The sequence below is a fragment of the Nerophis lumbriciformis genome, linkage group LG15, assembly GCF_033978685.3.
Source record: "Nerophis lumbriciformis linkage group LG15, RoL_Nlum_v2.1, whole genome shotgun sequence".
NCBI lineage: Eukaryota > Metazoa > Chordata > Actinopteri > Syngnathiformes > Syngnathidae > Nerophis > Nerophis lumbriciformis.
In genome coordinates, this window is record NC_084562.2 from 33,152,734 (window position 1) to 33,170,227 (window position 17,494).

Genomic DNA, 17,494 nt, shown 5'->3' on the forward strand with positions numbered 1-17,494 from the left:
GTGAAGTATAAGTATTGGTATGACGAATATTGTCCATGTAATTACTTGGTATTGGATCAATACCCAAAATCTGTAATATTGCCCAAAACTAATGCTAAGTGTCCAAACAACAAAAGAATAAGTGTTTATTACATTTTAATAAGTGTAGATAGCAACATGCCCGCGACCCCAAAAGGGACAAGCGGTAGAAAATGGATGGACGGATGGATAGATAGAAACATGTTACAACAGAAAGTCAAGCTGTTAAAAGTGAATGAATATGTAAAATAACAGTTTTAAGAAAAAAATACAACTGGAAATGACATACTGTAATATGCTACTGCATAAGTCAGCAGTTACAAATGGAGCCTTTGTACAATAATGTCTAACTTTACGCCGTGTGCGTCTTCGAACCTCCATTTAGACATCGCTGTGTGGAGTGTGCATTTGTCACCGTGTGCGTGTGGTTTTTCTCCTGACACTTCAGTTTCTTCCCACATTCCAAAAATATGTATGTTAGGTTCATTGGATACTGTAAATTGTCCATAGATCTGAATGTGAGTGTGAATGATTGTTTTTCTGTGCCCTGCGAATGACCCTGCTACTTTGTCTAAGAGAACATTAAGCAAGTGACATTACAGCTCAATCTTCATCCTCCATAATTGTATTGATTTTTTCACTTTATTCCAAATGATATTATTCATCTAACGTGATTCCTACATGTAAGTGCACTTCATGTGTATATATAATGTACTTTCTTTAGTGTGGTTAGTTTTACAGTGACTTAATCGTGAAAAATATCAAATAAACACCTAGTTATTTTTTTCCAAATCTAACTCAAAGGACTGTTTACACATTACGCAAACTAAATTGCAACATTAATGTATAGCCTGAGTTGCATTTTACAATAAGCAGCAGCAATTGAAGCTGCATTGATCAAAGAGAGCATAGTCTAGCAAATCAAATTATTTGTGTTAAAGCTGATCGTGATTGTGATTCTGATGATATAAGAATTGTTTTTTTAATATAAGAAAAAAAAGGTGATATAGTATTATTAATGGTATTGTTGGTAACTACAAACGTAATAACACTATTTGTTTTCAAATATATACATAAAACATTGGTTGAGCTTTTTTTTTTTTTATATACACAGGTAAAAGCCAGTAAATTAGAATATTTTGAAAAACTTGATTTATTTCAGTAATTGCATTCAAAAGGTGTAACTTGTACATTATATTTATTCATTGCACACAGACTGATGCATTCAAATGTTTATTTCATTTAATTTTGATGATTTGAAGTGGCAACAAATGAAAATCCAAAATTCCATGTGTCACAAAATTAGAATATTACTTAAGGCTAATACAAAAAAGGGATTTTTAGAAATGTTGGCCAACTGAAAAGTATGAAAATGAAAAATATGAGCATGTACAATACTCAATACTTGGTTGGAGCTCCTTTTGCCTCAATTACTGCGTTAATGCGGCGTGGCATGGAGTCGACGAGTTTCTGGCACTGCTCAGGTGTTATGAGAGCCCAGGTTGCTCTGATAGTGGCCTTCAACTCTTCTGCGTTTTTGGGTCTGGCATGCTGCATCTTCCTTTTCACAATACCCCACAGATTTTCTATGGGGCTAAGGTCAGGGGAGTTGGCGGGCCAATTTAGAACAGAAATACCATGGTCCGTAAACCAGGCACGGGTAGATTTTGCGCTGTGTGCAGGCGCCAAGTCCTGTTGGAACTTGAAATCTCCATCTCCATAGAGCAGGTCAGCAGCAGGAAGCATGAAGTGCTCTAAAACTTGCTGGTAGACGGCTGCGTTGACCCTGGATCTCAGGAAACAGAGTGGACCGACACCAGCAGATGACATGGCACCCCAAACCATCACTGATGGTGGAAACTTTACACTAGACTTCAGGCAACGTGGATCCTGTGCCTCTCCTGTCTTCCTCCAGACTCTGGGACCTCGATTTCCAAAGGAAATGCAAAATTTGCATGGTTGGGTGATGGTGACGGCCCCATCACCCCCGAGAGCCCAACCCACAAACAGGAGGCGTGGTGCCCAGGGAACCAGGGACCACCGCCCCCACGCAGCCAAGCCGGCCAGCGACAGGAACCCCAGAGCCCGGCCCACCGTACCGCCCACAAGGGCCAGCAGAAGGCCACAGACAGACGCACCCGGCAGAGGACAGGGCACGAGAAAAGCAGGGGACAGCCAGACCCCAAGCCAGCGAGAGACCACACCCCACACGGGCAGAAAGGCGAGACTCCCCGCCCGAGGGACCCAGAGACTCCCCGCAACCGGACGGGAAGACCGCCCCCGCCCCACCGGCAACCGGGCCCCCACGAGCCCACCCCCCACCCCCGGAGAGCGCGGCGAGGCCAGCCCCCGGCCACCCCACCCAAATCGGCCGCCGCAGGACCACCCAGGCACAGGGCCACGGGAACCACCCACCCCACCCGCAGGGACCCCAACGATGGAGGTGGAACAACCAGCAACCGCCCCGCCGAGCCCCCCCCCTGAGGGAGGGGAAAAATTAAAAAATAATATTAATAAAATATATTTAAAAAATTAAATAAATAAATAAATTTAAAAAAAGAATTAAAAGAAGATCACAGACATGCTGACAAACAAGGTCACTACCCCAGCAACTGGCCGACTCGCAGCACCTCGGAATACCTTGCAGCACCAAGCTACCACAATAGACGCAGGGACTAGGCCCAACAAGCCCCAACCAAGACGGGCACCCGGAAGGGATGTGGACTTAAATAGGTTCCATTAGCTCAGTGTTTCTCAAATAGTAGGTCGTGGTGTGATGACAGATGTTTTCATTATTTGTGTCTTGGCTCTGGTATTCAAGTTAGAACATTACACCCCCCTGAAAGTAGGCGGTAGCAGTGGTCAATCTAATCAAAAGGCTTCCTGCTCTACCCAGGAGAAGTAGTAAGTCAATTGAGGTGAAGAAATGGAGAAGTTTGTGACAGGAATTAAAAGAAAAAAGGAGAGGTCATCAGTGGTGTATATAGAGAATGTAACACAAAAAATGCATTGTACAGATAAATAAATAAATATTATCAAGTTCTCAATAGTAATTCAATTCAGGGGCGAGCACAATTTCTGTCCCCTAAAGAGGTAGTGACAGAAAATAATTAGGACATGACTTTGTTTTCCTACCATGGGAACGAACGATTGAAAGACAGTACTGAGAAGAAACGAAGAATATTAATTTACTTAAATACAGAAATCATCAAAAATCATGACAGAGCGTGTATCCAACACGGCAAAACGATTCAAGCATAGCACTGCTATATGCAGCATACTGATGAATAATGCCAGCCAAGGACATTAAAATAATACCTAAACGGAAGATATGTATCCATGAAAGATGGAGAAGCTGCTGATGGTGTGTTTGCCGTAGAAGCAGCTCGAAGGAGATAATGCTGTACGTGATTTCATAAAACTACTGTCGTTGTTTGTCGTACATTGCATTGTATATACAGTACAATATTTTTATTTAAAAGTTTGTTTTACTTTGTAAAAGGCATGGTACATGTTAAAATTATGCTGGGGTTTTTTGGAGGAGGGGGAAAGCTACGAGTAAATTGATTTCAATTCCCGAAGTTGATTTGAGATACAAGTGTTTTGAGTTACGAGAACCACGTGAATTGAGGTACTGTATCAGAATTGTTATTTCCTTTGAGGGATTATAATGTTGTTATCAAAAGAAACAATATGCCCATAGTAAAAGGTAAAAATATTAATGTAAATAGGGTTTGTTGAAAATGAGTGCTGTAAAGTGGTTTTGTAAGTTGCGATGCTGACCTCCATGAAAGGTTTTCCATCTGAATGAGTTTCCTGCCACCAACTGTCTGCCATTGAAAGCAGCACACTGCATCTCTCGGAAGTCTTCTGAGCCTGGAGGGCACTCCTGCACGAGGCACACATACATTAAGGTTATTATTGAATTAATATCATCGACTAATTGTATATGATGGTCAATCCTAACCCAGACAAAATTCTACTCAAGGCTAACTTTAAGATAAAGCTTCTCAGAACAACACGAGAGTCAGAATTTCCCACAGTATTAACAGGTTTTTGTAGCGTGCAGACAAGACATCTGGGATTGGTGTCTATGACCAGGGGTTTGAAATGAATCACTTGGATCCAAAGTGTAACTCTCACTCACAGTCAAACATCCTAAAACATGCTTCAACTCATCAGCGAGATCCTCTACAAGTACGGGCCACAGTGATCTCCTGGGCAAACACATACTGTACACACGTAACTCTGCACATTTGGAACACACAGTAGCTGCTCGGACAGTCGACTGCAGCGCGACTGCACAAAACAGTGAATACAAAGATTAGTGAGTGAAATTCCGGGTTACACTGTAAAGGGTCCCAAAAGCAACAATACTCCTTAAAGCAGCGCTAATCAAATTTTCTACCTTCAGAAAATATTTCCAGCACCCATGGGACAATACATCAACTTACAACTAGTTGTATGACACCTCTGTCACGGCCTGAGGGGGTCTGTATCACTTTCACTGGCACTCAGCCGCTTTGAGGATGGCGGCAGGAACCCTGCCACACAAAGAACTACAAATGCGCTGACTTGCTTTACAGCATACGTCACTTACTCCTTTCCCCATTCGTTAAAAAGACGGAAGTCAATGCGAACGCCTACGTGCCGCCAGAAAACTAAAAGAAGAAGATGAAGAATGCCTACGTCCAATTACTGCTATAATGGCAGAAGCTACAAAGCAACTAAAGAAGTGAAAAGGGATTAAAGGACAATCAAGGATCAACATTGGCCTGGCTTTCACTCGCTGGCGAGAGTTCAAAGACGAGAAGGGAATTTCGACCCATGCGGCCTTGGCTCTTTTCCTGCAAAACTAATAAATGACTTTTGATGCTCAAACCAGAATGATAATGCTAATGTTAGCTATCAGACATTTGCGTGGTAGCAATAAATATCCACCAGCTTGATAGTTCGCAGTTTCACACTGACATGACCTGCCAAGCAACAAACTCAAAAGTACTGTATAAAGAAAAAACAACGCAATGACTGCAAACCGCAAATACAAAGTTTGAGTAAAATATTTAGGTTCCGACTGAAGAAAGAACAGTCATACTGAATCAATGTGGTCTTCCATCTGGCAAAACACTATCGCTTTGGTCCAATGGCACCGCCAAAATCAAACAAAACCGAAAGTTTTTAGGTGAGGCTTTAACACACCTAAATGATCAACTTCAAAAGCAAACATGAACAATTGTCTGAAAATTTTTTGCATTGAAAAATAAATGTTATACAGTGTGGAAACCTTTCCGCTGAATGACCTTGGTGTTGCAGATCTTGTATTGTCTGGGATCCCCTGCACATGGTCCACCCACTGGGTTTCTGTCACAAACAAAAAGGTAAAAAAATTGACAAAATGTATCTTTCATAGTCATTTAACTCTCCGGGGAAATTGATTTTAATTATTGTCAAAGCTAAACAGGACATGAAAGTCCTCAGATTTTTGAAGGACATACAAATATTTTGGATTATTTTTTTGGTTTAATTCTTATTTAATCCTGAACAAAAATATCAAACATGGAATGTTTTTTTTCCTTAAATGTTGACCCCTTTGATGGTTTTTTGATCGGACAATGTCACAGATTAGTAAAGCAACTCATGCAATTTTTTTTTTACAAATCGCCAACTATTACATTGGCAAGTTTGTGGAAGTTTAAAGGTTAGATCTACCAACATCCACGACTCCTCTGGCCACTTCTGGTTTATGATGTGCCAATGACCACCGCAGAGTGCTTTTTCCTGCGGAAGTGGTTGGGTTTACCGCAAAGCCTTTTCAGCATCGCCTTGTATGGGAGGAACAACAAGCTGCCCTTCTGTAGTCTGATGAAGGAGTTTATGTTTACCTGAGCAAGAGAGGTGCTGCTGTATATGGACTCCAGTCACACCAAAGTCTCCTTGGCTGGCATAAAATATCAACTGTCAGTAAAATGGAAGGCTCACGAGGCTGTCAACCAGGCCAGTCCCGCTTCCGACACAGCGAGCTGGTGGGAACAGTGGAATCGAAACGGACAGGTCTCTGGAGCAATCCAAGACCTCGCTACAAGGCCCAGAGAAAGGAAAGGCATCAGCTGATCCAGGAGGAGGTCCAAGCAGCTGACCTGAAAATATCGTGGGCAGAGCAATGGCGATCTGAGCCACACCGGATCAAATTCCTCATCTAGTCGGTATACAAAGCCCGTCCAACCTCTCCCACTGGTGCTTGGCTGAGAATCCACTGTGTGCTCTCTCTGCCAGAGAGCTGGATCGCTGGCAAGGGCTGGCCAAAGGTAATGAGGGACAGGCTCTACCGCTGGCGCCATGACCAAGTGCTGCGGGTCATCGCTGAGGTTATCAGCACAGGGACCATCGCCTTTGTTAGGGCTGGGGAAAAGCCTAGCAGGGGGGCTGCTGGCAACAGCTCAGGACTGGCACCTGAAAGTCGACATAAGGAGACAGCTCTGATTCTCCCAGAACATCGCAGTGACCACACTCAGGCCAGACATGGTCCTGGTGTCAGAAACAACAAGGCAAGTGGTCCTGCAGGAGTTGACTGTTCCCTGAGAAGACAGGCAGGAGGAGGCCTTTGAGAGGAAGTATGAGGAGCCTACATTGTGACACCCTATGGAAGATTGTTGGGGGCTATGGAGTTCCTCCAAAACTGGTCACTCTCATAGGGATGTTCTACCGTCACTTTGAATGCAGCGTCATTGTTAATGGTGAGCCATCTACATGGTTCACTGTGGAGTCTGGTGTGCGGCAAGGGTGTACTATTTCTCCCATTCTCTTCCTGATTGCCATAGACTGGGTCATGAGGAATACAACTGACAGACCCAGGGGTATCAAGTGGACTTTGTTCTCCCAACTTGAAGATCTAGATTTTGCTGATGATCTTGCTGTCTTTGCACCAAAGCATATCCATCTGCAGGAGAAAACTGACAGACTGAACAAATTCGCCCAACAGGTAGGGCTGAACATAAATGTGTCCAAAACACAAGTGATGTGCATTAATGCCACTCCAGATGTACCAATCACAGTGAATGGACACACTCTCGACTATGTTGAGAACTTTACTTATCTGGGAAGTCTCGTCAATAAGGACAACTCTGTACAAAAGGACACTAGAGCAAGACTCGGAAAGGCACAGGGTGCTTTTGCTAGGCTACACACCATCTGGAAGTCCAAGCAGTATAGCTTAAGAACAAAGGTCCGACTTTACAACAGTAATGTAAAATCTGTATTGTTATATGGCTCGGAGTGCTGGCGAGTAACATCTTACGACATGAAAAAAGTCGAAGCCTTCCACAATGGATGCCTCAGGAAACTCTGTCGAATCTTCTGGCTCGAGAAAATATCCAATGCACATCTATACAAGAAGACCAAGTGCAACAGTGTGGTGCTAGAGATCAAATGCCGCCGATTCCAATGTCTTGGGCATGTTTTCAGGAAGGACCAAGACCGCATCCCCAAGATCGCACTACGTTGGACTCCACCTGGGAAAAGGAAGCAAGGCCGGCCCAAGAACACGTGGCGGCATACGGTGACAGCTGAGCTGAAGGAGATGAACCTAACCTGGGGCGAGGCACAGCATGTTGCTCAAGACAAGTCCAGATGGAGGCAGATCGTCGAAGCCTTATGTCCCGTCAGGGACGAAGACGATTAAGTAAGTAAGTATGAAGAGCTGGCAGGCTACTGGTGACACAGGGAATGAAGGACCCATTGCAAACTTATTGAGGTCAGGTGCAAAGGACTTGTGGCCAGTCTCTCATCAGGGCACTCAAGATGTTGGGAGTGAAAGACTGAACGAAAAAAATCACACGGAGTAGCATTATTTTTTTTAATACCGGTGCCTAATTGGGTTGGTCCAGGAGAACCATTAAGATTCTGGGCAAATGATACGGCTATTGGTATTTTTTTATCCAGCTGACATCACACGCGCGCTTGCTGTCACGTTTATTTTAGGTGCCGCTGCAAGGCATTAATGAAAACATGAGTAGGAACAAAAGCTCCTTCGACGCAAGCCAGGACTTGATCACCACAACCGGGGCACCTGGGCAAGGGTGTCTGATGCTGTGAGACCCGAAACGTCCTGTGAACCCAGGATACATCACTGAGGAAGTGTCTGAATTGCACCAAAGAGTATATTAGAACTTTAATTTATTTAGGACAGGGCACATTAATGAAAAATCTGCTGTTCAGACTGACTCAGATTTAACTGTGAAAATCCCCAGTCTAAGACGGCCTTAATTACAAGTCAATACCGACAATGACATACAGTCAGGGGAGGCAGGTGAGGAGAAGCCATTACTTTTCATCATGGAAAACGAAAAACTAATAACATAAAATAAATATGTATATTTTTCAATTTAACTGTTATAAATGTATTTCCATTTCATTGCAATGTTCTTTTTTACATTTTCCTTGGCAATGCCAGCCTTCTACAGAGAGAACAAATATGATACCATAGCTTCCATCCATCCATTTTCTACCAACTTTATTTATAAAGCCCTTTAAAAACAACAACAGTTAAAAAATAAAGGGCTGTACACCACAAACAAGTAAACAAACAAAAAGCAGAGAAGTACAGGCAAAGGACATACTAAAGAAAAACTTACTTAAATAAAGTAAGGAGGACTTTTACAACAAAGTAGCACACCTTTTCCTGGAGAAGAATACACATGACGAATAAAAATAAAGGACCCAGATTTCCCTCGCCCGGACGCGGGTCACCGGGGCCCCCCCTCTGGAGCCAGGCCCGGAGGTGGGGCACGATGGCGAGCGCCTGGTGGCCGGGCCTGTCCCCATGGGGCCCGGCCGGGCACAGCCCGAAGAGGCAACGTGGGTCCCCCCTCCAATGGGCTCACCACCCATGGCAGGGGCCATAGAGGTCGGGTGCATTGTGAGCTGGGCGGCAGCCGACGGCAGGGCACTTGGCGGTCCGATCCTCGGCTACAGAAGCTAGCTCTTGGGACGTGGAACGTCACCTCGCTGGGGGGGAAGGAGCCTGAGCTAGTGCGCGAGGTTGAGAAGTTCCGGCTAGATATAGTCGGACTCACTTCGACGCACAGCAAGGGCTCTGGAACCAGTTCTCTCGAGAGGGGCTGGACTCTCTTCCACTCTGGTGTTGTCGGCAATGAGAGGCGACGGGCTGGGGTGGCAATTCTTGTTTCCCCCCGGCTCAGAGCCTGCACGTTGGAGTTCAACCCGGTGGACGAGAGGGTAGCTTCCCTCCGCCTTCGGGTGGGGGGACGGGTCCTGACTGTGGTTTGCGCTTACGCGCCAAACCGCAGCTCAGAGTACCCACCCTTTTTGGATTTGCTCGAGGGAGTACTTGAGAGTGCTCCCCCGGGTGATTCCCTCGTTTTACTGGGGGACTTCAATGCTCATGTTGGCAGCGACAGTGAAACCTGGAGAGGCGTGATTGGGAAGAATGGCCGCCCGGATCTGAACCCGAGTGGTGTTCTGTTATTGGACTTTTGTGCCGTCACAGATTGTCCATAATGAACACCATGTTCGAACATAAGGGTGTCCATATGTGCACTTGGCACCATGACACCCTAGGCCGCAGTTCCATGATCGACTTTGTAGTTGTGTCATCGGATTTGCGGCCTCATGTTTTGGACACTCGGGTGAAGAGAGGGGCGGAGCTTTCAACCGATCACCACCTGGTGGTGAGTTGGCTGCGATGGTGGGGGAGGATGCCGGACAGACCTGGCAGGCCCAAACGCATTGTGAGGGTTTGCTGGGAACGTCTGGCAGAGTCTCCTGTCAGAGAGAGAGTTTCAATTCCCACCTCCGGAAGAACTTTGAACATGTCACGAGGGAGGTGCTGGACATTGAGTCCGAGTGGACCATGTTCCGCACCTCTATTGTCGAGGCAGCTGATTGGAGCTGTGGCCGCAAGGTAGTTGGTGCCTGTCGTGGCGGTAATCCTAGAACCCGTTGGTGGACACCGGCAGTGAGGGATGCCGTCAAGCTGAAGAAGGAGTCCTATCGGGTTCTTTTGGCTCATAGGACTCCTGAGGCAGCGGACAGGTACCGACAGGCCAAGCGGTGTGCGGCTTCAGCGGTTGCGGAGGCAAAAACTCGGACATGGGAGGAGTTCGGGGAAGCCATGGAAAACGACTTCCGGACGGCTTCGAAGCGATTCTGGACCACCATCCGCCACCTCAGGAAGGGGAAGCAGTGCACTATCAACACCGTGTATGGTGAGGATGGTGTTCTGCTGACCTCGACTGCGGATGTTGTGGATCGGTGGAGGGAATACTTCGAAGACCTCCTCAATCCCACCAACACGTCTTCCTATGAGGAAGCAGTGCCTGGGGAATCTGTGGTGGACTCTTCTATTTCTGGGGCTGAGGTTGCTGAGGTAGTTAAAAAGCTCCTCGGTGGCAAGGCCCCGGGGGTGGATGAGATCCGCCCGGAGTTCCTTAAGGCTCTGGATGCTGTGGGGCTGTCTTGGTTGACAAGACTCTGCAGCATCGCGTGGACATCGGGGGCGGTACCTCTGGATTGGCAGACCGGGGTGGTGGTTCCTCTCTTTAAGAAGGGGAACCGGAGGGTGTGTTCAAACTATCGTGGGATCACACTCCTCAGCCTTCTCGGTATGGTCTATTCAGGTGTACTGGAGAGGAGGCTATGCCGGATAGTCGAACCTCGGATTCAGGAGGAACAGTGTGGTTTTCGTCCTGGTCGTGGAACTGTGGACCAGCTCTATACTCTCGGCAGGGTCCTTGAGGGTGCATGGGAGTTTGCCCAACCAGTCTACATGTGTTTTGTGGACTTGGAGAAGGCATTCGACCGTGTCCCTCGGGAAGTCCTGTGGAGAGTGCTCAGAGAGTATGGGGTATCGGACTGTCTGATTTTGGCGGTCCGCTCCCTGTATGATCAGTGTCAGAGCTTGGTCCGCATTGCCGGCAGTAAGTCGGACACGTTTCCAGTGAGGGTTGGACTCCGCCAAGGCTGCCCTTTGTCACCGATTCTGTTCATAACTTTTATGGACAGAATTTCTAGGCGCAGTCAAGGCGTTGAGGGGATCTGGTTTGGTGGCTGCAGGATTAGGTCTCTGCTTTTTGCAGATGATGTGGTCCTGATGGCTTCATCTGGCCAGGATCTTCAGCTCTCGCTGGATCGGTTCGCAGCCGAGTGTGAAGCGACTGGGATGAGAATCAGCACCTCCAAGTCCGAGTCCATGGTTCTCGCCCGGAAAAGGGTGGAATGCCATCTTCGGGTTGGGGAGGAGATCTTGCCCCAAGTGGAGGAGTTCAAGTACCTCGGAGTCTTGTTTACGAGTGAGGGAAGAGAGGATCGTGAGATCGACAGGCGGATCGGTGCGGTATCTTCAGTAATGCGGACGCTGTATCGATCCGTTGTGGTGAAGAAGGAGCTGAGCCGGAAGGCAAAGCTCTCAATTTACCGGTCGATCTACACTGTAAAAACTGTTGCCTAGATCTAACTCAATAAAAATAAGGCAACATTTTCCAAGCAATTTTTGTTAGTTTAGTCAACTAATTGGTATTTTGAGTAAGTAGAACTTAATAATATGCATTTCGATTTATGCAAAAAGATTAAGTTGCGTTTACAGAAAAAGCCAAGAAATTGAGTAAAATCAATGTAAAAAAAACATCAGCATATTAAACACACAAGACTTAATTAAAATAAGTAACATTTAAATGAAAAAATAATTTTTGTACTCAATTTTATTAATTTTGACCAACTTATCCTTTCTTTGTTTTGAAAATGGAAACTGCTTAAAATAATTACTTAGAATAATAATAAAAAAATCAAGACATATCAAATTCCAACCTTTATTAAATCATTACCATATAAAAACAGTGGCAATGAGCTGGACAGTATGAACAGTCAACATCCATATTATACAAGAATGCATGACCTCAACTTTTTAAAGTGCTGTATAGAACACCTTCACAGTAGTTTTCTTTTTTTAACCGTATACATATTAAAACATTTTCACAAGCCATATCCAAACCTGTCAATAAGCTGGACAGTATTAACAGTCAAGAACATCAGTATTTAGTGCATAAAAGAATGCATGACCTCAGCATCTCAAGTTTTACTTAGAACATTCACAGTACAGTTTCTTGCTAAAACAATTTAACATTAAGATTATCTGTACTTCTGTAACAATTCACAAGCAGAACACCTTCACTGTAGTGTCTTTCAGTGTGTATATTTTGAAACATTTTAACTTAAACAACTCACAGATCCCTCCTTCTGACCAGCTGGAGCTTCACAGTGGGGCAATTTAGTGTGTATAAAACATAAAAAAAACTTAATTTACACACCAGAAACGATGACCTGGAGCTTTGTATAAAACCTGAACAGGACAAACCGTTACAACATTCTGAAGAATTCCACTCAATGAACAATGTATAAAGATTTTGAACAGACACAAGAAAATAGCTGTTCAAAAGTGCAAGCTGACAGTCATGGCTCACTGCCTAAGCTAGAAACTTGTTTTTGAGAGTCATGAATTTGGGGGTTGGTTTTGGGCGCAGTGTGTCAAGTCCCACAAAAAGTCTTTGAAACACCTCAAATGTTTTGGAAAGTTTGGATGGATACTCAAGATTAAGTGCATACGTCAACCCCGGAAGTAGGCAGCATGCTTTGACCAGGTTTCCAAGATGAGTAAGGACTGGTACTCCCTCAATGATGATTCCTACTGCATTTGGCTCACGACAGATGTAGATGCTCATATTCTTCATTTCCAGGTCCTCATGAACAGTGGTCTCTGCAGTTCCCTTTGAGATACAAAAACAGTAATTAAAAACACAAACATCTAATTTTATATTTACAGTAATATAAGTTGTGTGATTTAATTCAGATAATGATTACTTTTGTGAAGACCATTTTGAAAACTTTTGAATTCTAATTTGAGATCTTGTACATTAAACTTGGTACAATAGATGCATTTCCAGCCACATGTTTTTTATTGGCATTTCTAATTTGCATATAAAAAGCCTGAATAGAACCACCAGAAATTAAAACAAACAAACAAACAGTAATATGTTATATATATATATATATATATACATATACATGCTCGATACCGTAGTAGAGCGCAATATATGTATGTGTGGGGGAAAAAAATCACAAGACTATTTCATCTCTACAGGCCTGTTTCATGAGGGGGGGTACCCTCAATCGTCAGGAGATTTTAATGGGAGCATTCGCATACCATGGTTTATATAGGGCACAGAGTGGGTGGGTACAGGCTGGCCTAGGGGCGTGGTGATTGGCTCATGTGTTACCTAGGAGGTGTTTCCGTCTATGGCGGCATGTTGTTACAATTTCGCTGCGCTTGTTGAGGGATGACAGGTCTGGACGGTAAATAATAAACAGTTTCTCTTTCAAGCATAGGTTGCATCTTTTATTACCACTATTGTAAGGTGTGCTGGATGCAAGAATTTGCCATGTTATTGAATATTCAACATTATTGTCTTTGAGGTCCCAAATGTGTTTGCTGAGTTCTGTGGTATTTCGCAGGTTTTTGTTCCTGAAAGAAGCCTTGTGGTTGTTCCATCTGGTTTTGAATTCACCTTCGGTTAATCCTACATATGTGTCGGATGTGTTAATGTCCTTGCGTATTACCTTAGATTGGTAGACAACTGATGTTTGTAAGCATCCCCCGTTGAGGGGGAAATCAGGTTTCTTTTGACAGTTACATGCTTTGTTGGTTTTGGAGTCGTTCTGACTGGGGGTCGACGGCTCATTTGCAATTGTTTTGTTGTGGTTTGAGATGATTTGTCATATATTGTTCATGCAGCTGTAGCTCAATTTGATGTTGTTCTTGTTGAATACTTTTCTTAGGTTGTTGTCTTTGGGCCGTCGACCCCCAGTCAGAACGACTCCAAAACCAACAAAGCATGTAACTGTCGAAAGAAACCTGATTGCCCCCTCAACGGGGGATGCTTACAAACATCAGTTGTCTACCAATCTAAGGTAATACGCAAGGACATTAACACATCCGACACATATGTAGGATTAACCGAGGGTGAATTCAAAACCAGATGGAACAACCACAAGGCTTCTTTCAGGAACAAAAACCTGCGAAATACCACAGAAATCAGCAAACACATTTGGGACCTCAAAGACAATAATGTTGAATATTCAATAACATGGCAAATTCTTGCATCCAGCACACCTTACAATAGTGGTAATAAAAGATGCAACCTATGCTTGAAAGAGAAACTGTTTATTATCTACCGTCCAGACCTGTCATCCCTCAACAAGCGCAGCGAAATTGTAACAACATGCCGCCATAGACGGAAACACCTCCTAGGTAACACATGAACCAATCACCACGCCCCTAGGCCAGCCTGTACCCACCCACTCTGTGCCCTATATAAACCATGGTATGCGAATGCTCCCATTAAAATCTCCTGACGATTGAGGGTACCCCCCCTCATGAAACAGGCCTGTAGAGATGAAATAGTCTTGTGATTTTTTTTCCCCACACATACATATATTGCGCTCTACTACGGTATCGAGCACTATTTTTTGGATAACCTTATTAAGACATATATATATATATATATATATATATATATATATATATATATATATATATATATATATATATATATATATATATATATACATATATATATACATATATATGTAGAGTAAATGTTTTAATGCTTGTTTAAGGGGAGTATTTTTTGTTTGCATTGTTTTTTTAGGGCAAACAGAAACACAAGACAGAAAGGCATCACTCTGTGGTGCTATGCTAATTGGCTATCCTGGGGCTCTTGCCAACTAGCTGCATGCTCGACCTCCACCTGACAACTGCTGGTTCAGTCAGTTCACATAAAAGTAAACCCAATTTAAGCTTGTACATCAGACTGATCCAAACCTGCTTTTAAACAATACTTACAGTAGTCAGAGATTAGCTCCTGTCCACTCTCTCCCACGTACTCTATGAGGCATCTCACAGTCACATCTCTCTTCTTCACTGCAGAGGCACTTGGGTCCTAGAGTCAAGAGAATAATAATAAATAAATGAATTTTGTTGGCAATTTTACTCCAAATCTGTGATACCGTTATTAGAGCATGAGTACAAATTCAGTTTAAACTTTTAAACCACTTTTAACCCACCTGTATCAGTTCCATCAACAAGTTCTTGATGCGCTGCAGTCACTCCAGGAGCTTTGGCATGTACCTGTCCAGTTGGGACATAAATGTTGATTCCGCTTCATTAATCTGTAAGACAGCAAATGTTGACCGTTACTGATATTAAGGGTATTAGTATACATTTTCAGGCAAAAAGTGAGTCTAGTATGTCATGTCCAAGTCACAATGGAAACTTGGTCAGGAAAAATAGAATGATAATAGAATAGAATAGAATAAAAGATATTCTACGAGTCGGTGGTGGCAGGCGCCTTCTTGTACGCCGTGGCCTGCTGGGGCAGCGGGCTGAGAGCGAGGGACGCAAACAGACTGGACAAGTTGGTAGAGAAGGCCAGTAACGTGGTGGGAGTGGAGCTAGACTCTCTGGCGGTGGTGTCAGAGAGGAGAAGTCTAGCATCTTGACAGATGAGAGCGAAGGGATGTATAAGAGCATGGGCAACCTACATGAATGCAAGGCAAGGAATGGCTGTGTCCAAAGGTCCCATGTTGCAGTCTGTAATGCTTTAAAATGTCACTCTTGGTTGGTACAACAGTGCTGCACAACTTACAGGGCCATCCCATCTGCCATTGGAGAGAGAGAACAAAAAAGACAAGTTATGGTTCATGTCTAACCTCTTGGATATACAGGTAAAAGCCAGTAAATGAGAATATTTTGAAAAACTTGATTTATTTCAGTAATTGCATTCAAAAGGTGTAACTTGTACATTATATTTATTCATTGCACACAGACTGATGCATTCAAATGTTTATTTCATTTAATTTTGATGATTTGAAGTGGCAACAAATGAAAATCCAAAATTCCGTGTGTCACAAAATTAGAATATTACTTAAGGCTAATACAAAAAAGGGATTTTTAGAAATGTTGGCCAACTGAAAAGTATGAAAATGAAAAATATGAGCATGTACAATACTCAATACTTGGTTGGAGCTCCTTTTGCCTCAATTACTGCGTTAATGCGGCGTGGCATGGAGTCGATGAGTTTCTGGCACTGCTCAGGTGTTATGAGAGCCCAGGTTGCTCTGATAGTGGCCTTCAACTCTTCTGCGTTTTTGGGTCTGCCATTCTGCATCTTCCTTTTCAAAATACCCCACAGATTTTCTATGGGGCTAAGGTCAGGGGAGTTGGCGGGCCAATTTAGAACAGAAATACCATGGTCCGTAAACCAGGCACAGGTAGATTTTGCGCTGTGTGCAGGCGCCAAGTCCTGTTGGAACTTGAAATCTCCATCTCCATAGAGCAGGTCAGCAGCAGGAAGCATGAAGTGCTCTAAAACTTGCTGGTAGACGGCTGCGTTGACCCTGGATCTCAGGAAACAGAGTGGACCGACACCAGCAGATGACATGGCACCCCAAACCATCACCCAACCATGCAAATTTTGCATTTCCTTTGGAAATCGAGGTCCCAGAGTCTGGAGGAAGACAGGAGAGGCACAGGATCCACGTTGCCTGAAGTCTAGTGTAAAGTTTCCACCATCGGTGATGGTTTGGGGTGCCATGTCATCTGCTGGTGTCGGTCCACTCTGTTTCCTGAGATCCAGGGTCAACGCAGCCGTCTACCAGCAAGTTTTAGAGCACTTCATGCTTCCTGCTGCTGACCTGCTCTATGGAGATGGAGATTTCAAGTTCCAACAGGACTTGGCGCCTGCACACAGCGCAAAATCTACCCGTGCCTGGTTTACGGACCATGGTATTTCTGTTCTAAATTGGCCCGCCAACTCCCCTGACCTTAGCCCCATAGAAAATCTGTGGGGTATTGTGAAAAGGAAGATGCAGAATGCCAGACCCAAAAACACAGAAGAGTTGAAGGCCACTATCAGAGCAACCTGGGCTCTCATAACACCTGAGCAGTGCCAGAAACTCATCGACTCCATGCCACGCCGCATTAACGCAGTCATTGAGGCAAAAGGAGCTCCAACCAAGTATTGAGTATTGTACATGCTCATATTTTTCATTTTCATACTTTTCAGTTGGCCAACATTTCTAAAAATCCCTTTTTTGTATTAGCCTTAAGTAATATTCTAATTTTGTGACACACGGAATTTTGGATTTTCATTTGTTGCCACTTCAAATCATCAAAATTAAATGAAATAAACATTTGAATGCATCAGTCTGTGTGCAATGAATAAATATAATGTACAAGTTACACCTTTGGAATGCAATTACTGAAATAAATCAAGTTTTTCAAAATATTCTAATTTACTGGCTTTTACCTGTATAAGCCTGGTGAAAGCCCTTTATATCGTTTTTTTTTACACCCTAATATACTCATTTGCAGTATTTCCTCTAGATTTTTTTGTAGCCACGGTGGTCT

At 44.0% G+C, this 17,494-nt stretch overlaps 1 protein-coding gene and 1 long non-coding RNA gene across 5 annotated transcripts in view; both read right to left on the minus strand.

Moving 5' to 3' along the window:
• Positions 1–17,494, minus strand: part of adamtsl5 (ADAMTS like 5) — a 201,009-nt gene that overhangs the window by 85,471 nt on the left and 98,044 nt on the right. For all 4 annotated transcript variants that reach the window (XM_061975081.2, XM_061975078.2, XM_061975077.2 and 1 more), the window contains 2 exons: positions 5,319–5,379; positions 3,802–3,907 (listed from right to left, as the gene is read on the minus strand). In XM_061975081.2, the coding sequence (XP_061831065.1) occupies positions 3,802–3,907; positions 5,319–5,379 (167 nt within the window). The remainder of the gene's footprint in view (positions 1–3,801; positions 3,908–5,318; positions 5,380–17,494) is intronic.
• On the minus strand, positions 11,827–15,825 carry LOC133616059 (uncharacterized). The gene is made up of 4 exons (XR_009816810.1): positions 15,628–15,825; positions 15,151–15,255; positions 14,930–15,026; positions 11,827–12,794 (listed from the first exon to the last, which is right to left on the minus strand). It is a non-coding gene; the product is annotated as an uncharacterized lncRNA (long non-coding RNA).